Source organism: Oncorhynchus nerka, linkage group LG9b (genome assembly GCF_034236695.1).
Source record: "Oncorhynchus nerka isolate Pitt River linkage group LG9b, Oner_Uvic_2.0, whole genome shotgun sequence".
In the NCBI taxonomy this organism is placed as follows: Eukaryota; Metazoa; Chordata; class Actinopteri; order Salmoniformes; family Salmonidae; genus Oncorhynchus; species Oncorhynchus nerka.
The window spans coordinates 29986425-30013952 of record NC_088424.1 but is presented as its reverse complement, the minus strand read 5'-3'; the positions used below and the strand labels follow the sequence as shown (position 1 = coordinate 30013952).

Below are 27528 nucleotides of genomic sequence, written 5' to 3'. Positions count from 1 at the left end.
TCCTAAGTACACACACAAGATACCACAAGACTTATTGAATTAGACTGAGCCAGCAGCAGAATGTTGATTGGTTATATTGTGGTATTGGATTGTCAGTAGTGGGAAAATCTGATGAAATGAAAAAGGAAGTGAAAGACATTGATCTCAAACGATGACAATGCTGTCGATGTGAATGGTGAAAATGAGTTATGATGAAACTTGAACCATTTGGGGATATTCTAAATTGAATTATCGTTAACCTTTGAGTTCCACTGTCCTGGCACTGGGCGTTCATTCACTGTCATCATTCATTTATGGTATTTTCTGTAAGGTAAAAAAAAACTACCTGTGGAAAGCTTTCAGATATTTCAGGCGTCCTTTTTTTCTTCTTAATGGGTTCTTTTTTTATTTTACGTAACTATCTTTAAAAAATTGATGGAGCTACTAGAACTCACCTGCTGTTCATCCATGGTAAATATTGTAGGATCTGGCTTTCTGACTCACGTATTGTAGTTCTTTTTCACAATGAGGCCATGGCTATGTGCAAGCGATTCAATGAGTTTGGTCCACAATAGTGTCTCTTTCCTCTGTTATCTCTGTTTCAACCAGTCTCCCCTGCATATAGTGTACTGAAACGCACATTTGAACCATGGCATCATTCATGTTGGGAATAGAGCTCTGATCATGTACAGGTATATCACAGCAAAGAAGATAAACATGGGAGTTAAAGAAAATATACAACGGATACGTCTGTAACACTTTACACTAAGTAGCAGATATACTTGTGCAGTAATGCTATTATTACTTCAGTATCAACATTGAATTTCACCAATGGTGTAGTAATGGAGTTTTTCTGTCATTACAATTATGTATCTTTCTCACGGTGTAATGCTATTTGTATTATGCTTCATCTTGGCAAGGTCACAGTTGTAAATGAGAACTTGCTCTCAACTAGCCTACCGGGTTAAATAAAGGTGAAATAATTCAATACAAAAAATTATGAATATTTATATGGAATCGATAACATACTGACCTGTATGAACAATGTCATTTGAAGGTTGACTTATGAAACTTAATGGGACACAGAGATGTATGATCTGAAAATACAGTTAGAAGGTAATGGACTGAGGTGGTAATGTTGTGTTACAGTGTCACAGTATCAAGAGTAAAAAGACCAGGATCTTAAAATAGAAAGCTTTTAGGAATATAAATAAATACATGTAAATATATTTAATCCAAAATCTAGATAATCTGTCAAATGTATGTCAAAAGGATCACTCCCCTTAACAACATACTTTGCAGATACTGCATTCCCCAGATGTATGTAAATATAACCTATTGTCATGCTGGCCACCCCACCCTCCATCCATCCTTCCCTATGTGATTTATTGAAACATTTCTGAAACACCCATTAGGATATTATGAAATGTCTGGTGTCTTTGATTGTTATATAACCATTAGTAGTGTTTAAGCTTTTGATGAAAATTAAAATGCGGTCATTCTGGCTGGCATTGCTTTAGTGACAGAGAGACAGAGAACTCATGCATGCTCTCTGTATTAAAGGCAAAGCGCTTATATAACTTAAAAAATATATATAAGTGCTCAATTTCCAATAAAAGGGAACCACACAGACAGAAAGACCTCTTCTGGCCCCATGGCCCCATGATATGTAGGGCTCTGCTGGTTTCCCAAAAGCACACATAATGTTTCCATCAGGGACACAAGTGCTGTTCTTCAGGCATATCTGGCCAGGCCAGGGTATAATTAGAAGCTGAATGCTGCTTTAAGTCAGAGTGTGGTTTGCAGAGCATTTCCAAAGGACAACTAGTCTAGTGGTCTGTGGTTTTTTATCATCAAATGCAAATTGCACATTTAAGGAGGAGTAGCACTGACTCATAGAGTTTATAATATCCAGGAACTTGCGTCCGCTAAAACATTCATGTGGTGCAATATGTCAAAAGTAAAATATTCATGTTTTTTTTACAGATAGTGGACAGGCCATTAAAAACAAGATTCGGTGGAGCTATAATTGACAAGATCCCCCTATTTTTTATTTGTACAAGTAGAGATACTGGGGTGCAAAGGAGCAAAAAATAATAATAACGGTATGGGGATGAGGTAGTTGGATGGGCTATTTACAGATGGGCTATTTACAGATGGGCTATGTACAGGTCCAGTGATCTGTGAGCTGCTCTGACAGCTGGTACTTAAAGTTAGAGAGGGATATATGAGTCTCCAGCTTCAGTGATTTTTAAAATTCGTTCCAGTCATTGGCAGCAGAGAACTGGAAGAAAAGGCGGCCAAAGAAGGAATTGGCTTTGGGGGTGACCAGTGAAATATACTTGTTGGAGTGCGTGCTATGGGTGGGTGCTGCTATGGTGACCAGTGAGCTGAGATATGGTGGGGCTTTACCTAGCAAAGACTTATAGATGACCTGGAGCCAGTGGGTTTGACGGCGAATATGAAGCAAGGGCCAGCCAACGAGAGCATACAGGTCACAGTGGAGGGTAGTATATGTGGCTTTGGTGACAAAACAGATGGCACTGTGATAGACTGCATCCAATTTGCTGAGTCTATAACAGCTTATAGATACATGTAGGTGGTTTCTTCCCTGTCTTCTCTCTCTGGCGGTGGCACAAATGATGAAGAAGTGTAGGCGTGTGTGCAGAGGCCCGTCGGTCAGATGCTTGACTACTCTACTTCGAGCGTGCCAAACCCGATATAACAAGAACAGCCACAGACAGAAAACTCTACCAGGGCAGTGGAGGCTATCTCATAATAATGTCTGGAATGGAATTAAACCATGTGTTTGATTTATTTATCTAGGCAAGTCAGTTAAGAACAAATTCTTATTTACAATGACGGCCTAGGAACAGTGAGTTAACTGCCTTCTTCAGGGGAAGAATGTCAGGTTTTTACCTTGTCAGCTTTTTACCTTGTCAGGATTTGATCTAGCAACCTTTCGGTTACTGGCCAAATCCTCTACCTGCCGTCAAGGTGTTTGATACCATTCCACTTATTCCACTCCAGCCATTACCACGAGCTTGTCTTCCCCAATTCAGATGCCACCAACCTCCTGTGTATCAGGGGTTGCTAAAACGGGTGTCCACAAAACAGTTTGTTATGGACTTGGAGCTCATGTACGACGCACTTAAACTCGCCCAACTGTCCGAGTGCTTAGCTTACAGAAACGTACCACCTCTATTGTGTATGCAGACAAACTGATCCCCCGCATGAACCTTATCATCACACCAACGAGATCTAGGATCCAAATTCACAGTGTGTCTGCATGGCTGTTAATAAAAGTCCATGGACACCTCTTACGCAGTGGAACCCAGAACGATATGTGACGACTTGGTTATGGTGCTGTCCTTTCAGCACCACGAATAGAAGGGTGCTCAAATCTCTTTAAATAACATCAAGTTCTGTTGTCTATGCCTAATAGTCCTACTCATCACTTATTATTATTATTATTATTAGAAATAGAAGATTTTTACTTCTCACAATGGTGTTTAGTAAAGTTAGATCAAAGCAAGATCACATAATGATTAGAGGTCGACCGATTAATTGGAATGGCCGGTTAATTAGGGCCGATTTCAAGTTTTCATAACAATCGGAAATCGATTTTTTTTTTTAAATGTATACCTTTATTTAACTTTATACCCTTATTTAACTGGACAAGTCAGTTAAGAACACATACTTATTTTCAATGACTTCCTAGGAACGGTGAGTTAACAGCCTTGTTCAGGGGCAGAACGACAGATTTTCACCTTGTCAGCTCGGGGGAGCCAATCTTGCAACCTTACAGTTAACTAGTCCAATGCTATAACCACCTGCCTCTCGTTGCACTCCACAAGGAGACTGCCTGTTACGCGAATGCAGTAGAAGCCAAGGTAAGTTGCATTAAACTTATCTTATAAAAATCAATCAATCATAATCACTAGTTATAACTAGACATGGTTGATGATATTACTAGTTTATCTAAAAAAAGCACAATCGTTGGATGACTGTACCTAACCATAAACACCAATGCCTTTCTTAAAATCAATACACAGAAGTATGTATTTTTAAACCTGCATATTTAGCTAAAAGAAATCCAGGTTAGCAGGCAATATCAACCAGGTGAAATTGTGTCACTTCTCTTACGTTCATTGCACACAGAGTCAGGGTATATGCAACAGTTTGGGCAGCCTGGCTCATTGCGAACTAATTTGCCATCATTTTACGTAATTATGACGTAACATTGAAGGTTGTGCAATGTAACAAGAATATTTAGACTTAGGGATGTCACCCGTTAGATAAAATACGGAACGGTTCTGTGTTTCACTGAAATAATAAACGTTTTGTTTTCGAAATGATAGTTTCCGGATTCGACCATATTAATGACCATGGTTCGTATTTCTGAATGTTATGTTATAATTAAGTCTATGATTTGATAGAGCAGTCTGACTGAGCAATGGTAGGCAGCAGCAGGCTCATAAGCATTCATTCAAACAGCACTTTCGCGCATTTTGCCAGCAGCTCTTCGCAAGCACAGCGCTGTTTATGACTTCAAGCCTATCAGCCTAATGGCTGGTGTAACCGATGTGAAATAGCTAGCTAGTTAGCGGGGTGCGCGCTAATAGTGTTTCAAACGTCACTCGTTCTGAGACTTGGAGTAGTTTTTCCCCTTGCTCTGCAAGGGCCGGGGCTTTTGTGGAGCTATGGGTAACGCTGCTTCGAGTGTGGCTGTTACGAATCCCTTTTGGCCCGACAGTCTAGGGGGGATGGTAATGAGACCCGTAACATAACTCATGCAAATTCTTATTGTGACAAAGTAAAAGTGTGCACGAAATAACCACGACAACAGAAATCTACCGTCAAACTCCAGGTTTATTTATAAACACACGGTAATGGGGGGAGCAGGAAAAGGGGCTGAGCTGGACCCAAGGAAAGAAACAATAAGTATTCAAAAACACCCCTAAGCTAGACTAGCCTACTTTAACAACAGCTAACTAACTAACCAAAAATACAGTGGGTGGTCCGCCCAGTTCTAACTAGTGTATTTAACAAAGTTCACCTACGGGTAGTGTATGCCCATGGGCGACTTGTCTTGGTTTCCCCCTTTTCCCACCAGCAACAAACAAACACCATAACCAAAAACAATACTCACAGGTGATGACAAAGTGCTATGAGGTGCTTAAACAAAAGAGAGGTTAAGACACAAAGCGAGAGTGAAACACAGAGACCTACAGACATGGCATTTACAGAGAGATTTAGCTAGAGATTGAGCTAAAGATTGCTAGAGATTGCTTTAGAACAAACAAATGATGGGGTTTTTAAACCATGGGGAAGGAACTGTGATAGGGTAGGAAATAGGAGGAGGTGTGTCTTCTGATTGATGATTGATTGTTGACTGATTGGGGAGTGATGATTTTCACCTGTGAGGGGAGAAGGAGAGAAAAGAAACACACACACAGGATACACACACACACAGGATAACTGTATCCGTAACAGTGGCTGTTGTCGATGTGTTCCTGGTTTGAGCCCAGGTAGGGGCGAGGAGAGGGACGGAAGCTATACTGTTACACTGGCAATACTATAGTGCCTATAAGAACATCCAATAGTCAAAGGTACAGTATTTGAAATACAAATGGTATAGAGAGAAATAGTCCTATAAATACTATATTAACTACAACCTAAAACCTCTTACCTTGGAATATTGAAGAACCACCAGCTTTCATATGTTCTCATGTTCTGAGCAAGGAACTCAAACGTTAGCTTTTTTACATGGCACATATTGCACTTGAACTTCTCCAACACTTTGTTTTTGCATTATTTAAACCAAATTGAACATGTTTCATTATTTATTTGAGGCTAAATAGATTTTTATTTATGTATTATATTAAGTTAAAATAAATGTTCATTTAGTATTGTTGTAATTGTCATTATTACAAATAAATAAATCAAAAACGGCTGATTAATCGGCATCTGCCTTTTTTTGGTCCTCCAATAATTGGTATCGGCAATGAAAAATCATAATCGGTCAACTTCTAATAATGATTCATTAGTATTTCACATAACAACCGAATATAATAGAATACACTTTACCATAGAAGGCCTATAAAATGTTACACCAAAAACACATCCTCAGTCAGTTCTTATCTGAAGCTGAAAAGTCGATAAAAGTCCTCATGTGGCCAAAACTCAACAGAGCGAGCCACTATACAGGATATATGCTTTAATTAAAACAAAATATGCATACAAGAAAGGCTCATAGTTTGTAAACACAATCTGCTTTAACTGGCTCACGAAACAGAACTTCAAGAAGATCTTAATGCGCATTCTCATGAAACTGATTGAGATCAAATGATTGGCATGCAGATGCAGTTTGGACATTTCACTGTAAAAACCTGAAGAATTATCATTCACACTTGACAGTGATGATGGCTGAATTTTGAAGTAAGGTATGCCTAACTTGGTGTATGAGTCTAATATTCTTAGGGCTATTCTACAATGATATTCAATAGGCTATCAGACAGTCTGCAAACTTTGACTGACAAATTATGACAATGTTTCTAAAAGAAATGTTGTGCTACCTCAACAAAAGAAGATAGACTACACCAATGGAATTGAAAGAAAGTTGGCGCCATGCACAGATACTGGGATTATTTTGGACGAACATGCGAAGGTAACCTTCTTTTGGAAGTGATTTGTTTGACAGTCAGATGAAAACATCATGACTGCTTGTGTTCATGCCACATTAAAAGGTAATACATTTGTAAAGTTAAATTGCATGTATTTATTATAAAACCCATTTAAAAAAGTTTTGCACATGCAAGCACGTGCCCACATTGGAGGCACCATGGAAAAATGTGCCCCCCCCTATGGAAATCAAATGCCTGTCCAATGCCTGTCCAACACACCTAGTGGCATATTGGTCTGCAGTAGGCTATTCTATCTCTCACTTTCATCTTTCTTAATCTTAACCATCCCAGGTTAGGTTTAGTTCCTCTTTGTTCTGTATGGTCTCCAATCCCCATTGTAGTATGCATGTATTTTTTATTTGTGCAATAATATGATTTCAGCAACAACTTACTTATCTGCTGTTGCATTTTATATAACATAATGTTAATTTAATCTGCTTGGAACACATACAGACATTGCAGTTCTGTTTTTGGATGGGAGTCGATTTATTCCACTTTCAGCATTTGAGTCACAAATACACAGAGTAGACCATTTCAGGAAATGCTTTGGTTTACCACAAGTTTCTAAAGAAATGTCCTGCCATTGTATAAGGCGGTCTATAATCAAGACTGTGGGTAATGCAGCTGAACCCACAGTCTCCACTCAGAGCTCAACTCGTTCTTCTTCTCTTGTCACTCGTCTTCACCCACTTCCTATCACATGTATTTCATTTGCAACAAAAGCTAAATCTTTACTTTCTGCAGCATTTTTGTAGAAACCAAATCTATTCTCTCCTGTTACTCAAACCGCATTGACTGACAACCTTGAGTGAGATGTAAAAGGGTGCAGTATGGCCACAGTGTAAAGCTTTATTCATTCTAGAAACTTAATAAAAAAGAGAGAGAGAGAGAGAGAGAGACTAGCCATAATTGGCTGTTCCAATGGTGTTGTCCCTTCAGCCTATATGCAGCAAACTCAATATTGGTCCACACATTTCCTTGAAAGGAGAGATTTTCTTTCATTATTTAACCTGGAGTCTGAAGACAAACAGAAACGAGTGGTTTATTCAAGTAATGTTTTTATTTAGAGGACTAATGATGAAAACGCATGTTTACTGTATGTGGTGTGTATTTAAAAAATAAAATAAAATGGGCATGCTGTCAAAGGTATTTTACAAAAAGAATACTGTATTTTTGAATGGAATGCTGGTAAATAAGAATGTGCAACGCTTCTCAATGTGAGAGTTATGTTTGCTTTGGCGGTTTGGAGCCCAGCCAGTGGAGAAGGAATATAGTTTTCAAAAATAATCAAGAGGCACGGGCTTATTAACCATGATCCTCCTCTAGGGGATGGCTCTAATCCGAAATTATACATCATGATATCTCGGCATGTATCTTCCTTACAAAGACGTGTGCAAGCTGCATTGTCTGCTAGTGAAATATTGACGGCCTCTTATTCTCTTTTACCTATTTCTGACTTAACACACTTAAAGGTCCAATGCAGCTGTTTTTATCTCAATATCAAATCATTTCTAGTAGTGATGCACCAATATGATATTTTTGGCCCCCGATACCGATAACCGATATTAAATTTTTTTGCAGCCTTTTAAGCATTCTAGTACAGTGAAATAGTTAACACACACACATGGACACAGCAGTCTAAGGCACTGCATCTCAGTGCAAGAGGCATCATTACAGTCCCTGGTTCGAATCCAGGCTGTGTCACATCCAGCCGTGATTGGGAGTCCCATAGGGCGGCGCACAATTGGCCCACCGTCGTATGGGTTTGTTATTTTAACTGACTTGCCTAGTTAAGTAAAGGTTACACAAACACACACACTGACCCCAACATTTTTTGGGGGGGGCATTTACGTATGTCCCCATTACCAGTAAAACATAATCAAAACCTAATTCTTTCACTTACTTGCTGTGCTGTTTCATTGTTCATTTGTTCAGTCGTTTCATTCTCAACCAGGATTTCATCATACATGTCAAGCAGTGAAGTTTCAGCTGTCTGTCCATGGCTTCTTTTCTTCTGTGTGCACTGTCACTGTGTCTGTTTCCATCTGGTCCAGCTGTGTATGTAACATTTCACATAAACCCTGTTTCTTGTTTGCATCTAAGTAGAGGTCCTTGTACCTAGCATCGAGCATGGTGGTGACACAGGAGAGAGAATGCCACCGAGTCGCTTGTTTTGTTGACAGGCATTTCAATGCCATGACAGAGGGAATCACGTCTGCTGCAGGTGCAGTTGATGAGCTTATTTCTCCAGTCAGTTGTTTGAATGGAGCTAGCTAGTGTGTTCAAGTTTCAAACATGTTGTCAAATGTCATTGAAATTGCAACAATGGTATGACAACCAGCACATTCATGAGCATGCAATACGACTTTTCTCAGTACGAAATACTCAACCACCCACTGTGCTGTCAGACTCAGCATGCTCATGGGGCTGACATCGCTGGTCCAAATGTCAGTCGTGAAGCTCATAGCAGTGAAGCCATGTTTAATTTATTTTCAGTTAAAAATATATATATTTATATTTTATCGTTTTAAAAAAATCGTTTTTGCACATCGGCATTAAACTAGACATCGGGCAGATACCGATGTTGGCATTTTTAGCTAATTTCGTCCGATTCCGATAAGTTAACCGATATATTGTGCATCCCTAACTTCTGGGTAACAATTCTGTAGCTTACTTGTATTTTTTTTAAGTGTCCATTAAAAAAGCCACATTTTCTTCCAGGCAGCCCTAAATACACATTGCGCTCTCTATACCTTGCAGTTATTCCTTAGATCTTCTTTCTCCTTCAACATCCTTGTGCATAGTTTGTTAAAACCTTGGATGGTTACTTAATGTCAAAGTAAATGATTTGCTGAATATGCCATCTTTAGATTTGGATGAAGACACCTGTCTAAGATGTTGAAGACACCTGTCTATTCAAGGGCTGTTTTCATGTTTTTCTGCCCTGTCACTGCCATTACCCCTGCATAAAGTAACAGAAGTCAGCAGCGATTTAGATGTGAACATTATCTTTGCTTCTCTGGAATAGACCTGTGGAATATTCTATATTGGCATAGCCAGTACAGTAAACAGGTTGTTTCTATCCTTGTTCGCTGTGTTGTGATATGTTGTTCCATCTGTGGTTGTTTACCATCCTAGGCCATACATTTCTCTTTTCCTCTGTAGCCCCATTCAGCTCTCAAAATGGACATTCTTATTTCAACCCTTAAACTTGGGAAAATATTGATGGATCGAGCATTATGGTGTCAAGTGTTGCAGTGCAGCCCTGTGTGTGGCTGTGGGCCTGGTATTTGCCATTTTAATATTATATCCCCTCCCTGAAAGGTCTGGCTATCTTATTTCCCAAATTATTAAAAGTCGATTTTTTTAAGTCATGCACAACATGGTGTTTAACTATACAGACAACAAGAGTAGACATAGACTGTCATAAAAATAATATAAAAATAAGAGTCAAGTTGATTTATGAAGGTACCTCTGAGAGTAGGCCTGCATAAAATATACAGTATATTAGTCCATGTAATTTACTGTTAAACCAAACGTCTCTTTCGGGTCAACGTGGTGGCACATTGGATCATACTAGCGTCTCCTTTAATGGTGTTCGAATCCATATCTGTGTAAAACATATGCTGACACCTGCAGGGTGTGACTTAACTGAGCTTGTACTGTACCACATGCTTAGATTCTCACAGTGGTTGAGGGATTAAAGTTATATCACTTCTTTAGTCACTGTGGGAGGATAGATACTAGGCAGTGTTCACCAACCTTTTCTGAGTCAAGATCACTTTAGCAGTCAATAGGCAAGCCGATATCTTCCGCTCTGAAAAAAAACAAAACATGCAATATTAACCTAATAAAAGCAGTTCTGTAGGAAAGAGGTTTGTGCAGTAGGGCTACATTATCACAGCATATTGGCTATATGCCTGGTCTGCCAATGTTCTTCTCAGATCATATTATATTTCAAAGCCTGAGCTTTGATATCAAAATAGATCAGTTGGTGTAACCCTTGCGAGGCACAGCTGAGCATAAATTTAACTGGACTGATGGTACCTGCATCTGATGGTCAGTCTCAGCGGACGAAGGGAGGGAGAGAGCATAAGAGGGAGAGACCACACCTCCGCCTTTCACAGCCCCTGTTCTCTCCTTTCCTCCAGTGAGATTGACCAGAGAGAGGGGACACTGTCTTCCACCTGATGATGAAACTCGAGTCGCACCACATCTGCCTCATGCACAAATTCATGTTGTTCCCATGGCCAGAGAAAGTGAAATATTCCTTGATATTAAAAAGATAGGAAGTGCTAATAATCATAAAAACGCAGGCCTATCGATACATTTGGCTACTCATTGATTGCAGCTGAAATGCTAATGGAAGTAGGAGGAAGTGCGTTTTGTTTTGTAAAAGTGTTGACAGTGCTGATTTAAAAACTTAAACATGAATTCAGAAAAAAATCCTCATAAAAACAGCTGCTCTTTTGCTGTATTCTTTGACAGTCTATCTCTGGTCATGGTTTTAAAAGTTATGAAATCTCATGTAGGCTGGTATCAAACTTTGTTGTGGGGTCGCGGAAGCAGTAGGCACAGTGATAAGGTATAAGATTGGCCAGCGCAGTAGGCACACTTGATTTAGCCACAGCTCTCCTGGTCTGCTGGGTAGGCAGAAATGTTCCCTTCAGTCACATGAAATGATTCAACATGGGAACACCTTGCCTACCCGGCGCGCAGGGCTTCTGAATCGATTGCATCTACCAACAACAGCGCAACGCAAAACAACAAAACAAGGCTTTATCCTTGGCTTTTCTACAGAAATGTTTGGTGATCGAATAGGATCGCCATCGACCGGTTGGTGACCACTGGTCTAGGGTCAACTTTTTATAACCTTTGACATTATCACGTCACTTTGGCTCAGTTAGACTGTTCTTCCAGCACGTACAGTAAAACCTTTTATGAATGAAATACTTTACAATGATTAGAAGTTATCATTGTGAGGTGCCACTCGTTTAAGTTTACAAGATATGCAAACGTGAGTTTGCATGAACAGTTTGAAAATGGGTCTGCTGGTAAATGTTTTTGTCACGAATGCCAAAGATGACACAAGTCAAGGGAAAGCTCCAGCCAAAGGTACCTATTAGGAGGGGGAAAGTTTCCTAGAATAGAAAACCACACCTGGATATTATGGCTCTCTCTCCAGAGCTGTGTTTGAAAGCTGAGCAAATGTTGTGAGGTGTAAGAGGAAACCGTTTGGTATGAAATGTATTTTTCCCTTTTCTGTGTCATATCTGATTAGTGCTTCAGGGTACACAAGCCACAGAGTGGCTAAAATCACAGGAATACCAGCTGGGTCTATAAACAAAGAGCGAAACTGATACTGTTTGGACAAGAAACAGAAACCGCAAGGTCTTTTATAACCCTTTGCCTTCATGGGCAGCTAAGACAGAAATAAAAATATGTAATCGGCTTTACGTTTGCACAACTCATTGTGACTTACAGTTGGCCAAATGCCTTTATTTTGGTTCATCTCAAATGTATCAGAGAAGAAAACACTGTCTTATGTTTGAGGAAATTGTTAGACTGAGACAATGAGTGACAGAGTTTTGATAATTGGGTTGCATTGCATGCATGCACACATTACACACACTACCACCTGCTGCTGTTCTCTAGGCTAGTTGTTTATATACAGTGTGTGTGTGTGTGTGTGTGTGTGTGTGTGTGTGTGTGTGTGTGTGTGTGTGTGTGTGTGTGTGTGTGTGTGTGTGTTTGGGGGGGCAGCTGTGTTTAATATTGTCCATTTTATGTATTTCACGAAGCTGTCAACCTCACTTAAAATGCTTATTGATATGGGAAATGAAATGTGGTTTCACAACGATGCATTGCTCCTCCGCTATCTGATGTTTGTTACAATTCAAGTTTCATGTTGTTTCAGATGCTTCACTTTTCCATTGTGTTGATGGAAGAATGATTGCTCCTCGCTCCACTAACTCAGTGTCATTGTCCTTTCTATGCAGGTGGAGGCAGATGATGTGCTCACCAAAGAGGAACAGATCGGTCTGCTGTTTAAAGCCAAACGCAAGTGTGAGGTGGCCATCAGTAACAAACACAAGCCTGGTGGTGAGTAAAAAACGAATCTCAGATCAAAGTTATGTAAACATGACGTGTCAACCTACCTGACGTTGTGTTTAGTTTTTTTCATTGACATGAAAACAGTCCTGCCACATTGGTAATGGATAAATGACATCTGTGGCTTCCTGCAGAGTTGTTGGTTCACTGCCTGCTCTGTTAACCATGCACACGTCTAGTTCTGTCACATTGGCACCTGAGGACACACCAGGAACATAAGCATTATTTTGTCTACTAGGTTGTCCAAGCAGAAAAATAACTCTGTTTGAACTGCCAACATCACTATAACAGTGTTGACAGAGCAGAGGAAGCAGTGGATATAGAGGCTGAGATGTACAGATTATTGACTGGGTCAGAACTAATATGCATCAGACATGGAAACAGGACAGGGTTTCTGTAGGAATAATTACTCGGCTCTGACAGAAAAGCAGAAAATGTAAATGTGTTTTTAGAGCCTGTCACAAGATGAATTATCTCAGGTGGAGAAAATGGTTTCCTTCCTTTGTCACCATTGACTCACATTATTCCAATTAGTGTGACTGCTGCTGGCATTGATCCAATATCAGATTGTAGCTTTAATATGAGGCATTCATACTGGACAAATACAGATACCGTGGCTGTACTGTAGTCTGAAATTAAGAGGGGGAAATGTATTATATTTCTTCCTGTATGGTTAGGAGGTTACGATGGTCAGGGGGACTTTTTGAGAGAATCCGGTCCATATTTGTTTACTTGTGGTTATGTGAAGACTGTCACATTCAGCCAGACCCCAGAATCCCCCTGTCTCTGTGGTCACTGTCGTTTTTTCTGGTTGATTATTCTAAAGAGGTTTTGGATTCCATATCCAGCCAGTCATATTATTTTCTCTTTAACCCTGGTTCATTGTGGTCTTCTTGGGTTCTTTCTGTGTTGAGTTCTCAGGCTTTCTAAACAAAACTTCTCTGTAAATGAAGCACAGCATTGCAAACCTTTATTTTAAAATTAAGAAAGCAAAAGGTATTGTTGATGGATTCCCAGTAGTTATATTATCTCTCACCACAATCCCCAAATGTGCACATATTCTGCAAATGTTCACAGTTTTAGGTATATCTGGAAATAGAACTTAAAATAACACATTATATGGTCATCTATTATCAACGGTCATCAAAATACTTGTTTGAAGGTGATGGTTTCAGTGTTTAAGAGGGAAAGTGTAAAGCCTGCGTGTGTATTGATCAGAATGATCGTAGACACTTGACACTAAGCAGGGCTGTTATAGCCACATTAGAGTGTTCTAAGATGACAGGCATCTTGTGTCCCCTGACCACCGTCACCTGTAATGCAGCCTGACATTTGTTGCATGTCACTGTTGTATGAGGTGTTACTCTTTTTCCAGGTATCTGGGGTACATTTCCAGGGTTCATTTCAGCCTTCAACAGTTTCCTTGGACTAGAAAGTTATCCTTCTTCATTTGGGAGAGTATTTTAACTGAAATTGTCTTGAGTAAGCATAATACTTTATAAACTTGGAGAATACACATCTTACCTCCAGTTTTTGTCGGTTTCTTTTTAAATGAGTCAATTTGTGAAATGAACAGAAATGCATATCACAAATTGAAATAATTGTCTATAAAGTGGTGGTAAACTTTCAAATATACCAAAGACAAATTGAAATGTTTTAATTATTCTCTTGATCAGACCAATTAATGTGCCACCAACCTCCTGTGCTCTTGATGGTTACTTTTGCTGATATGTTCACATATGCCGTATTTGACTTTTTATCACCTGGGAGAATAGAACTGTTACCTTCAGTTTGGGTCCGTGTATATTTAAATTAGTCATTTTGTGTAATGAATAGAAATTCAGAAACTGACAAATGTGGGTCATTTAATAATTTATTCAAAGACCAATTAAAACTCATGTTTCAATGATTTCTCTTGATGGATACACTTCTTTAGAGATCTACTTTGGATATGGTTTCTATACAAAGCTGTTGCTGGAGGGACAGTTTTCGGGCAAACGGTAGATGCGTCAGAGATGACCACTACTTGACCTGTATACCTGATGACGCTGTCAGAGAGTAGTAGACTCGACATAGCCTTTATCTGGTGGCTGTATCCCGGCTCCTTTTGGAAGGTTGCACACGTCTTTTGAATCATAGCTCAGTTGATGTTGAAATTAGTGTAAACATATGACCTACCTCTCAAAGAGAGGGAAAAGGCCCTGGTATACTTTCTGCCTGAAAAAGAATTCAAGACCTCATTTTGTGCGCTTGAGGTTTTTTTTCTTAATTATTTCACTCTTTGCGTTTTCATTTGAACTTCATTTCAACCTAATGTGCACATCTGTTGATCTGTTTATTGCTATTTATTTTATGTCGATATTCAATCAACATTTTTTATTTAGATGCCTATTACAAATATAATTGATTAAGGTAGAATGGCAATATATTATATTAGGTGGCAAAGACTTCCACAGAATTATGTTCTGGAAGGTTACAGCATAGCCTATGGTGTAGTGAGTCTAATGATGACCCTGTAGAAATGACGATGGAAACTGTTGCTGTTAACAGGCAATTATATTTTATGAATCGTTTTTATTTTTGTAATGTCGCATTGGCCAAGAAAAGAGTTCCCCTTTTTTTGAATAGGCTACTGCTAATTGTGGTCTCCTCTATTGTGGAAAAACCATGAAACCTGCATTCTGACTCAAACTCAAAGAATAGCAACTGAATGCAATTTTGAGGACTTTTCTTCCAGATTTGTCTTGCCTATATTGTGTTTCATCACCCTTGGGGTTCTGTGCCACTGTAAACTCTTGGTTAGCCTAACTATTATTACTGTGGAGGGGAGACTGTTTTGCAAATAGTAATGAATTGATCTTGCTATTCTAGCTATTTTGAAAGTGGTGGCTGGTAGGGTGGTCGGCCAACCTCAGCCCAAGGAGAGGGTCTTGCTTGGTATTGCGGTGTTTCACTGTGAAGCCCATCTATTTGTTATTATTTTTCATTTGTGCCTTAAATACTTGAGTTCTCATTACTTCCTTGACACAATGTTTTCATTGAGGGAGACACTGAGGTTTGCCTGGTTAGGACAGTAGAAGGATGTGGGTTCAAGGCCCTAGACCTTGCAGTGTTGAAAATAGCTCAGCATTCAAACCTGTAGTCCCAGTGTAAAATAACATCAGCACTCATCATAACAGCTTGTACATATCAAAACTCTACTGCGATATATGTTTTGACATCTGCAAGGCCTGAATCAAATGATTGCAGGGAAAAGAAAATGTTATTTAAAACCTCTAATAGATCACCAATACCAACGTCCCCCACAGTCACGTTTATATTTAAATCATGGTCATGGAATTTATAGGAAATGATATATGTGTGTGTTCTGTGTTTAATTTGAGTCTGTTGGTAGGTGGTCCAATGAGTATTAAAAGTACAGCCAAAAAAACTAAAACCTAAGACCGATTTCATTCTCACTTCACTCCCAGGACCATGTGGTCATTGTGATTTTGAAAAACGTGAAGCTTCTTAGGCTTTTTTTTCAACCCTGTCATCTCTCACAATCTAAAATCAGTCTAAATCATACAAAGTCTACGCTTTCATTGAGAGCTGGGTGACGGGCCATTTTGAAGGCACATGAAAAGCATTTTGTCATTGCCTCTGATGTTTCTTTGTAACTTTGATTACAGGAATGAGACAATAATAGATGTAAAGCAAGGAGAAAACAGTTTTAGTTTTATCCTCAACTAGTTATTAGTGGTGAGTGTGGGGCAGATGTTTTCAATAATAGAAAATAAAAGCGTAGCCAGAAACCGGCGTCTGCCAGGGATCTGTGGGGAGAGGGGGACTACACTCCCACTACTGCAGGGCTAGGGTTAATAATAACCTTCTAAAATGCTACTGCTGCCCGTATTAACGAACGTGAGGCTGCTGATCCCAGAAAAGTAAGGCGTCTGCCTTCCACTCACAACAATTCATTGTGAGATAAAGGCATTTTCACAATCCTGTACAAATAGCAACTTCACTGCACATTACACACACTCAGGGGACGGGGAAGAAACATTTTACAAGAGGGTGGATTTGAGAGCGGTTAGCAGAACAACAATTCTGCTTGACTCTGCTCTTCCACTGTGGTAGACTAGACTCGTGTTCAGTGTTGCGTCATAGTATCTTTGTTTCTTCCCAGGGAGCCAGAACGCTACAGCCTTGTCACTGTTGTTTTCTTAATTTTGCATGGAATCTCCACAAATAAGATCCATATTAAAACCACTTTGACAAAACAGATGCACTATAGCGTGTGAGTGCTGCGGTGAGATCATAAGCTTTCAATAAATAGCCCATTTAGGCCTATGCCGCTCCTATGGATCATTAGAAACACGTCTGCTTAGACCTACTCAGTTATTTAATGATTACAACATTTCAAGTGTCCATTTCAGGCAGAGGAAGCAACGTAGACTAGCAAACATGTCTTTCTTGTGGGGTGGACATAAACAGCCTACCATGACTGATTTGATATATCGGATGGGATTGAAGCAAATTGAAATAAAAACATTGAAATGAACACACATTTGCTGGCAAATATAGACATTTCAGAGGTGTTTGGGGAATTCAATGCTGGTTTGTTGAGCCTTAATTGTAAAGACCAAACATATCCAGCAGACAGAACACAACACTGCTCTGGATGGCTGGTGTTGTGAACATTCAGCATCACAAAGGACATTGCATCTGTTTCCTGCATACCCACCAATTAACAAGCCGCCAGGGCCGTCTTTCTCTACATGCTATTTATGATCATAACATTAGGCTAAAGTTCATTTGTGTATCGTCTTTAGAGGACAACACAATAAAAAAAACACAGCTACTCGCTGGTGCTCTGGAATTTAACAAAGAAGCCTCCAGCAGTGTAATGTTGGAGCCAAGGCAGTGAACACTCAAACTCACTACACTTAAATGTCACCATTGCTTTGTCTCTACTCCTGCAGATGGTTACTGCTCGCCAGAGTGGGATGGCATTGTATGTTGGCCTGAGGGGTCTCCCGGGAAGCTGGTGTCCACTGCCTGTCCAGACTACATCTATGACTTCAACCATAAAGGTAACACTGGCCCCTTGATAGCCTGCAGTTCAACAGTTCTCTTGCACAGAGCTCATTTTCCATTTTAGGTCATGGTGCCTCAATGCCCACATTAGTAAGATAGCCAATAGGCCGCTGAGATAGTGGATAATCTTTTATCTACTTTAATCTGTAACACAGCATGGGGCATTTATTTTCAATATATTTATATAGCTATGGCAATGCAACAAGATATTGTAATTTGTTATGTAAGTACTTTGTCTTACAAGGCTGTTGTGAAGTTGTTGAAATGCCCATGATTTCTGATGTGATTAGACAACGGCAATATGCACTTACAGGTGAAAAGAAATGACATGTGCATTGTGTCATTCTGTTGTTTTCTGTAATTGTGTTGTATTCTACAGGACTAGCCTATCGTCGCTGTGACAGCAATGGGACGTGGGAGCTGACCACTACCAACAACAAGACATGGGCCAACTACAGCGAATGTGCAAAATTCCTCTCGCACTATAACCAAAACAATGAGAAGGTGAGAGTCATGTCCATCCCAGCATGCATTTCTCTGCACCATTAGACAATGCCAACTTTGTCAGAGACGTGACACAATAGTAGTAGACAGGGACAGTGGCCATTGTGTGACATTTCTGGAAAAAAATGTGACATTTCAATCTATTCTATTCTTTGGGGGCTGTTGTGGCATTAGCATACATAATCAATGTGGAGGTATTAGAATGTTAATGATATTGGACGTGTGATTTGATTGGTCAGAACAAAGGTCCTTTTCACTACATCAGTATGCAGTGGGATGCTTTTCATTTCTGTCACACATCAGATGGTCCTGGAGGGGGCTTTGTGTCTAAGCATACTGGAGCAGCTACCTGGCTCACATTCTCTGAGTGTTCAATCATTCTATAACCTTGTCTGTAACTTAATGAGCATCTACAGTGTTCATTGTCTGTCTGTCATCCCCTTTGTTAGACTCATTTACCTTCTGCTTTTCCTGATGTTTCTACTCATTTGTAAGAAACCTAACAATAACAATATATATTTAGAAGATGAACATAAAAACCCTGTTTATAATTTAGATGAAGTGTCGCATAATGGAACAAAAGACATGTCCCCTCAGAATTGTTGGACTATTTGAAATGAAAACCAGACATGACAATTTACTTATTTCCCCCATGGAGATTATGTGAACACAACAGTAGGCAGGTAGCCCGATTGCTCGTTTGAATCCCTGAGCTGACTAGGGGAAAAATCTGTGGATGTGCCCTTGAGCAAGGCACTTAGCCCTAATTACTCCTGTAAATTGCTCTGGATAAGAGCATCTGCTAATACTTGTGTTTGGAAGTGACTTACAGGAGCAATGTTTCACCTAGTTAAACTTGTAGTGTATTTGAGCTTTAAAACGGCTTATGAAGTTTGTAATATCCACTTTGAAATACCAGACTGGATTTTCCCTTTTGAAAAATGTATCAACCCCTACAAAAATGTCCAATAATTATAATCCACATAATAATTGATTAAGTTGTTTTTTTGTGTCTTACGACTCAACTACCATACACTCACGTGGTAGTCGGGACTAGAAATATCCAACTAACTGAATGAGGCACGTGTATAACTACAATCAGTTAGCAGGTATAAAATTTCAGAGTTTCCTAGTTCCAACTAGCACGTGAACGCGGCATGAGCTACCGTACAGTGAGAGTTTGGACTTGTATTTCGAAGGCAAAGGATGTGCCTGAGTCTTATTTAGTTTTACACAAATAATTGTACATTTTCAGTAATAAAACTGACAATTATTTATTTTTGATTAAAAGTACTGAAGATGGGAGTACAGTTGCTTCATGCATTGTATGTGTGTGCTTACTGTCACCCTGATATTGGCTACTAGGTAGCTACTTCCCCAGCCTTTGCCGGACAGAAGTGCTTGTCAAGCGGAGTGAAAGGCATGGTGTCCCGGTGATGTTGCCGTTCATGCCCTCCCCATTGAGTAGTAGACTGCATGTATGTATCAAGGTGATATCTATATGGTTATCCATGTTAGTTATTTATTGTGTAGGCTGCTGTCCTACTTGAAATAAATTGATGGGAGGTGAATCAATTGCCATGTTAGCTACCGCCGGTGACACAACCGTGATACAATAGGAAGCATCTCAGGTCGGCACGTCAATACAACACTGGTTCACTGGTCGCTGGCTTATCGACTCGTCGTGCATCCCAATCAACCACACAAAATGGTGTTGAGTGGCAACAAATCAGCCCAATTAGCTGATTCGCTTTCCACACACCTACTCCTTTCCACACACCTAGTCACCCATACTCCAGTCTCCATGGGCTGCAGCGACCCATACTTGCATTCAGGGGCTGATTACCTACCGCCTCCTTATGAAGGCCCAGTGACGGAGCAGACGAACTAACCCATGGCTGCCCACTGTCCACTGGCGTAGAACTGAGTGTTAAGGAAATCCATTCGATCATTGAAATGAACACCTCTAATAACGGTTGTTGAGGACCAAGGGGTTTAACCCGTTACAATCCTGGGAATTGGCCTATATGGATAGGGACAAATATAAATGTTTCTAACATAAGAAATATGAGAAGCATATGCATAACCATGATTACAATTTAAATGGGACATTTTGGAGATTATTGGGAAATTACTGGACCAAAATTGAGGACGCAACAGTTCACCTGACACGAGACTGAATCCAAATTTTACGCTGCACTTTTTGCAGCATTTGACAATTATGAAATCTGAAAATACGCTGGACATATTCAATAACATTATAAGAATATTCATGGCAAATGTGGGGTAGGTGCAACATGACAAAGAAATTACAAGGGAATGAGTGAGGCCTAATTGGTGTGCACAGGTCATTTGAATGCAATTTCACTCAAAGAACAGTCTTAATTTACTTCTTTCTTTTTTTAGCTCCACTAGCTATGTATGTCCTTGAGGAACTGAAGCAAGCACACTTTTGTTTGTAACATAGGCCTGCACTGCTACAAATTACTGTTGTTGTTCACGCAATCTAAAAACGGTCCATTATAAATCACAATCTGGGTCAGGTGGGCATCATTTGAAAGCGTTTAGGCTCATTCTGTTCAGAACAACCCAGGGTATAATGGCATGTTATTCTTGGAACTGCACATCAAACAAAGTGATCAGAAACATTGATACTGTAAATTACATGAGTTTTATCATATTGAAATATGAATTGCACATTTGGACACACGGGTGTATGGTTTGCTTGTATGACATCAAAGCGGTATTTATTATAATGTTCAACGTCTGATATTTCATAACACATCAAATAATCTTAATTTACAGCATTCCTCTCGCTCAGACAACAAAATAAAAAATGGCAATTAGCAGGAGGGATGGGAACATCTTCTATTTCGGCATTATGCTAATTAGAACATGGTTCGAATCTTATACAACTCTGTATAGCAGAGACCCTAAGCTTTATCATACACTTAGTTTACAAAACATTAGGAACACCTGCTCTTTCCATGACAGACTGTCCAGATCAAAGCTATGATCCCTTATTGGTGTCACCTGTTAAATCCACTTCAATCAGTGTTGATGAAGGAGACAGGTTAAATAATGATTTTTAAGCCTTGATACAATTGAGGCACGGATTGTGTGTGTGTGCCATTCAAGAGGGTGAATGAGGGTATCAGGTAGCCTAGTGGTTAGAGCATTGGGCCAGTAACCGAAAGGTTGCTGGATCGAATCCACGGTATCCAAGGTAGAAATCTGTCGTCCTGCCCCTAAACAAGACAGTTAACCCACAGTTCCTCTGTTGGCTGTCATTGTAAATAAGAATTTGTTCTTAACTGACTTGCCTAGTTAAATAAAGGTAAAAAAAAATGGGTAAGACAAAATATGTAAGTGCCTTTGAACAGGGTAAGGTAGTAGGTGTCAGGTGCACCAGTTTGAGTGTGTCAAGAACTGCAATGCTGCTGCAATGCTCAACAGTTTCCTATGTGTACCAAGAATGGTCCTCCAGCCAACTTGACACAGCTGTGGGAAGCATTGGAGTCCACATGGGCCAGCATCCCTGTGGAATGAGTTTGACACCTTGTCGAGTCCATGCTCCAACGAATTGAGGCAGTTCTAAGGGCAAAAGTGGGTACAACTCAATATTAGGAAGGTGTTCCTATTGTTTTGTACACTCAGTGTATTTTTTTTAAATATTAATTTTACTATTAAGAACAGATTTAACATCCGTGGAATAAGTTTAGAGGGTGTAATACTATACAATACAATGTAATATTATTAATCTACAATTTCTGTTCTTAACCCTGGGCAAAATGGGCCTGGTGGGCAACATGAGCCTGGTAGGCTCACAGGGATATTGTGAGCCTACCACAATACAAATTTCAATTTAATACTTATTGCATTCCCCCAAAACGTTTTTGGGAACATGAATGCACTGTAATTTAAAACTGCAAAGTCTTCTCTATGCCTCATGGCAACATTTGTAGAATTGCAGGATATTAGCTTTAAAGCTACAACAACAAAACATTTCTCTGCCACATGACAAAATGTGTCGAATTTTTTGGAAATTAGCTTGAAAACTGCTAAATGTTCTCTACATTGCCAAGAGCCGGGATTGTAAAATGTTATTTTCAAGGGCCCGAGAGTTGCTTCATACTGCCATGCACTGCCGAAGTCTTAGTATGCTATTTTTATCTCACTCGAGTTGTGTTCTGATTATGGAGGGGGTCCCTAATGAATTTGCGACCACAAAAGGGATCCCCGGATCCAAAAAGTGTTGAGAACACCTGATGTATAGCATGTTACTGTACAGCCACTGTGTTCCAATTTAGGCGCTTATCAGTGACCAAATCTGCCATTTTCATACCGAGTGAGTGAATGGAAAGGACTACTGAATGGAATGGAATTAAATTGAAATGACTTCTGTGATAACAGCAGAATAAAGCAAAGGAGATAGATATCAGAATCAGTCATTTCTATGATTAAAGTTGCTTTGAAAAAAATCAGTGTTGAAAAAAATCTATTTCCATATGTTGAATTTTTCCCTCAAAATCCTGGCTACAGCACTTTGTATTATTTTGGGAGAGAGGTGCCTGTCATGTACCATTTTCTTCTGACAATCCAATCCAGCGCCAACCTATTTAAGTCAGGGGAAGAGGCTTACAGGAATCATATCAGATTGTAAGAATCCGTTTAATGAAGGTAAAGCTAGTGTGACAGGTAGCCTAGTGGTTAAGTGCGTTGGGCCAGTAACTGAAAAGATGCTGATTTGAATCCCTGAGGTGACTACTAACTTCAGAAGCCTTTTTAAACTTCAAATACACTACACGTTTGCAGGAAAGTTCTACTGCAACAGGGTGATAAAATGAAGATCCTAGGTTGGATAGTGATGAGATCTGCTCAGCTGACAAGGACAGGGCCAGAGAGCACAGGAGAAGTAGGCCATCAGATAAAACAAAGAGCGGACATTCAGCCTTTGTGATTTTTACTGTCCAATGTTTTTTCTCCCCAATAGGATCTGTTTTCTCTTCAGTGCTGCTCAATGCAGCTTTTTCTCCTGTTAACCCCAACATTTCTCTGGTCTCTCCCCACCTGCATTCTTCTCTCCTTCTTTTAAATGTGGCTCTCAACATTAAGGTTTTGGGTGGAGGAGATTGTGGGTATCCATCCACATTTTGATGAGGCCCCCTAATTTTCCTCCTTTTTCGACTTTGAATGTTTATGCCAATGGTCTCCCGGTTCCAGGATTCATAGCAGCAGCAATGAAACCCTTCAGCCGCGCACCACAACTTAGGAACCCTTTGGTTTGGCGCTGGTTTTCCATCCCTAAATGATAACAGCAGTGGAGGAGGCTCTGGTTACAGCAGGCCCCAGAGTAGCCCCTCCACTAGGCTGTGTTGATACAGGGACCACGGGTAGCTAGCTGGAGGCCAGACCTAGATTCAAACAGTATTCGTTTTCTTGCAAATACTTTCAGGGTTGATTGAGCCTACCTGGAGAGCCAGATGGGCAAAGTGTATTATTTTGGAACTATGCTGTTGGTTCCATTATGCCAGGCAAGCTCAATCAAGTGCAGCTAAAGTATTTGAAAGAAAACAAGTCCTATTTGAACCCAGGTGTGCTAGCTTCTCACCTCTCCAGCAGTATGTCCTCTGGCTGCCTGCTCTATGCTGTAATCTCCTGCTGGAAGCCCCAGCACTCTCCGCACCTCACCCAGGCTTTTGTGAGCACGGCACATCTCTCAAGCCAAATGTTCAGTTTATTAGAAACCTGGAGTCATCTCAGTCAGTCTCTTGGTGGGCAGCCTTATTGCTTGGTGGGCTTTAGTCGTCTGGTGGGCAGCTCGCTGTCAGAATCAATGCACCCCATTTCATTCAGAAACTAATTAGAGGCCTGGAACGGTCGCACACCATGGCATGACCTTTGACCTTGGAAAGTTTGCACACATTGACATAAGCTTCTGTGACCTTTGGTGTGCAGGCTGTTTAGTTTTTGGTCCACAGCAGTTTTCTATGTTGCAATGTGTAGCCTGCAACTGTATTGGTATTTGGTATTTATTAGGATCCCCATTAGCCGCTGCAAAAGAAGCAGCTTCTATTCCTGGGATCCACATGAAACATGACATAATACATAGTACAGAACATTATTAGTCAAGGACTGAACTACATATAGTTAAAATGTCACACACAGCCTACATGTCAGTACATACACACAATATATAAGTATAATACATAGTATATTGCAAATTAGAATACAAGATATATAAAATGACTGTGAGTCGTTTGTCAAGAGTAACATTATCCTCAGTGCTTCTGGAAAGCATGAAATGTGTAACTTATTTATCACAGATTTATTGGGACAATATTGTGTCATTGGAATGGTAGGTTGTATCTATTGTAAATTATAAATGTAGCACACAAGGCACAGAGGCCCATGATAGCTTGACATTATCAACAAATGTATGGGGACAATATTGTGTAATTGGAATGTCATTGGTCAGTGACTGTATAGCCATGTTTTATGTATTGTAAAAAGGTCAATCTAACACACCAGGCACATACTAGTCATGGATTTATGAAACATGTATCACTTCTACCACTTCCTCAACCAAACTACTGTAAGTAGGCTGACACCTCTGAGTACACAGTACATGATATGACATACAACATTTATCCTTCATATGTCCTTGTCTCTCTTGTCCCAACAGGAGGTGTTTGACTGATTGTACCTCATCTAGACAGTTGGGTCCTCCATCTCTCTAATGTTTCTCCTTCATATGACATTGTCTCTCTCAACAGGAAGTGTTTGACCGTCTGTACCTCATCTATACAGTAGGATACTCCATCTCTCTGGGATCACTTATGGTGGCTGTGGTCATCCTAGGTTATTTCCGGTGAGTGATCTACTTGTTGCCATTGGGAAAATTCCTTTCTCAGTTAATATTTTTTTCTTCCACCAAGCCCCACCTGGGCTTGAGGGCTGGGTGAATTAACGGTCCGAGTGGGACAGAGATTAGGGTTAGTGTCACAGTAATGATATTGGTACCTTCCATTAAAATCAGGACAACTGTGGTTTAATATTTGATGGGGTGCTGCTGAGCGTACATATTTAAACAATGCCGTTGGAGAAATAGTAAAATTACTGTGAATATGAGACAACAAAGAGTAAGGAACAATGAAGAAATATATCATCAAAGATGATTTTGATGGCAGTGAGTGACTTTCTTAATGGGAAAAACAGTCAATAGCCCTGGTGGTATCTTGCTACTGCCCTAGACTGTTTTTTAAAAACCTTTATTTAGCTAGGCAAGTCAGTTATAAACAAATTCTTATTTACAATGACAGCCTAGGAACGGTGCGTTAACTGCCTTGTTCAGGGTAGAACAACAGATTTTTACCTTGTTGGCACAGGGATTTGATCTTGCCACTTTTCAGTTACTGACCCAACACTCTAACTACTAGGCTACTTGCCACCCCAGGTAGCCTAGTGTTTTGTGTGGTGAAACAAAGAAACAAAATGTTCAAAATGTGTATGTAAACTCAGCAAAAAAAGAAACAGCCCTTTTTCAGGACCCTGTCTTTCAAAGATAATTCATAAAAATCCAAGTAACTTCACATATCTTCATTGTAAAAGGTTTAAACACTGTTTCCCAATGAACCATAAACAATAATGAACATGCACCTGTGGAACGGTCGTTAAGACACTAACAGCTTACAGACGGTAGGCAATTAAGGTCACAGTTATGAAAACTTAGGACACTGCTCTGAAAAACACCAAAAGAAAGATGCCCAGGGTCCCTGCTCATCTGTATGAACGTGCCTTAGGCATGCTGCAAGGAGGCATGAGGACTGCAGATGTGGCCAGGGCAATAATTTGCAATGTCCGTACTGTGAGACGCCTAAGACAGCGCTACAGGGAGACAGGATGGACAGCTGATCGTCCTCGCAGTGGCAGACCACGTGTAACAACACCTGCACAGGATCGGTACATCTGAACATCACACCTGCGGGACAGGTACAGGATGGCAACAACTGCCCGAGTTACACCAGGAACACACAATCCCTCCATCAGTGCTCAGACTGTCTGCAATAGGCTGAGAGAGGCTGGACTGAGGGCTTGTAGGTCTGTTGTAAGGCAGGTCCTCACCAGACATCACCGGCAACAACGTTGCCTATGGGCACAAACCCACCGTCGCTGGACCAGACAGTAGAGGCAAAAAGTGTTCTTCACTGACGAGTCGCAGTTTTATCTCACCAGAGGTGATGGTCGAATTCGCATTTATCGTCGAAGGAATGAGCGTTACACCAAGGCCTGTACTCTGGAGCAGGATCGATTTGGAGGTGGAGTGTCCGTCATGGTCTGGGGCGGTGTGTCACAGTGTCATCGGACTGAGCTTATTGTCATTGCAGGCAATCTCAATGCTGTGCATTACAGGGAAGACATCCTCCTCCCTCATGTGGTACCCTTCCTGCAGGCTCATCCTGACATGACCCTCCAGCATGACAATGTCACCAGCCATACTGCTCATTCTGTGCGTGATTTCCTGCAAGACAGGAATGTCAGTGTTCTGCCATGGCCAGCGAAGAACCCGGATCTCAATCCCATTGAGCACGTCTGGGACCTGTGGAATCGGAAGGTGAGGGCTAGGGCCATTCCCCCCAGAAATGTCCGGGAACTGCAAGTGCCTTGGTGGAAGTGTGGGGTAAAATCTTATAGCAAGAACTGGCAAATCTGGTGCAGTCCATGAGGAGGAGATGCACTGCAGTACTTAATGCAGCTGGTGGCCACACCATATACTGACTGTTACTTTTGATTTTGACACCCCTTTGTTCAGGGACACATTTTTCAATTTCTGTTAGTCACATGTCTATGGAACTTGTTCAGTTATGTCTCAGTTGTTGAATCTTGTTATGTTCATACAAATATTTACACATGTTAAGTTTGCTGAAAATAAACTCAGTTGACAGTGAGAGGACGTTTCTTTTTTTGCTGAGTTTATAATGTTTTACCTTTGCCCCTTCCGTGAGCGTTTGACTTTCAAAAGGATTAGAGATAGCTGCCTTTGAGGTTGTTGCCTTGGGGCCAGTGTGTGATTGTGTTACGTGCCTCATCTTGCTGACATTTATATTCTTAGTTATTTTCATACTTATTGATCTCAGGCCATATAGATCTATAGGAGAGCTGTGGTTAG

The 27528-nt window shown here is 40.3% G+C and overlaps 1 protein-coding gene across 1 annotated transcript in view; it reads left to right on the top strand.

Annotated features, from left to right (window-relative positions):
- LOC115114575 (parathyroid hormone/parathyroid hormone-related peptide receptor-like) overlaps window positions 1-27528 on the top strand; it is a 66940-nt gene that overhangs the window by 27512 nt on the left and 11900 nt on the right. The window contains exons 2-5 of the mRNA XM_029642944.2: window positions 12665-12767; window positions 17741-17851; window positions 18235-18359; window positions 25136-25230. Coding sequence (XP_029498804.1) covers window positions 12665-12767; window positions 17741-17851; window positions 18235-18359; window positions 25136-25230 — 434 coding nt within the window. The remainder of the gene's footprint in view (window positions 1-12664; window positions 12768-17740; window positions 17852-18234; window positions 18360-25135; window positions 25231-27528) is intronic.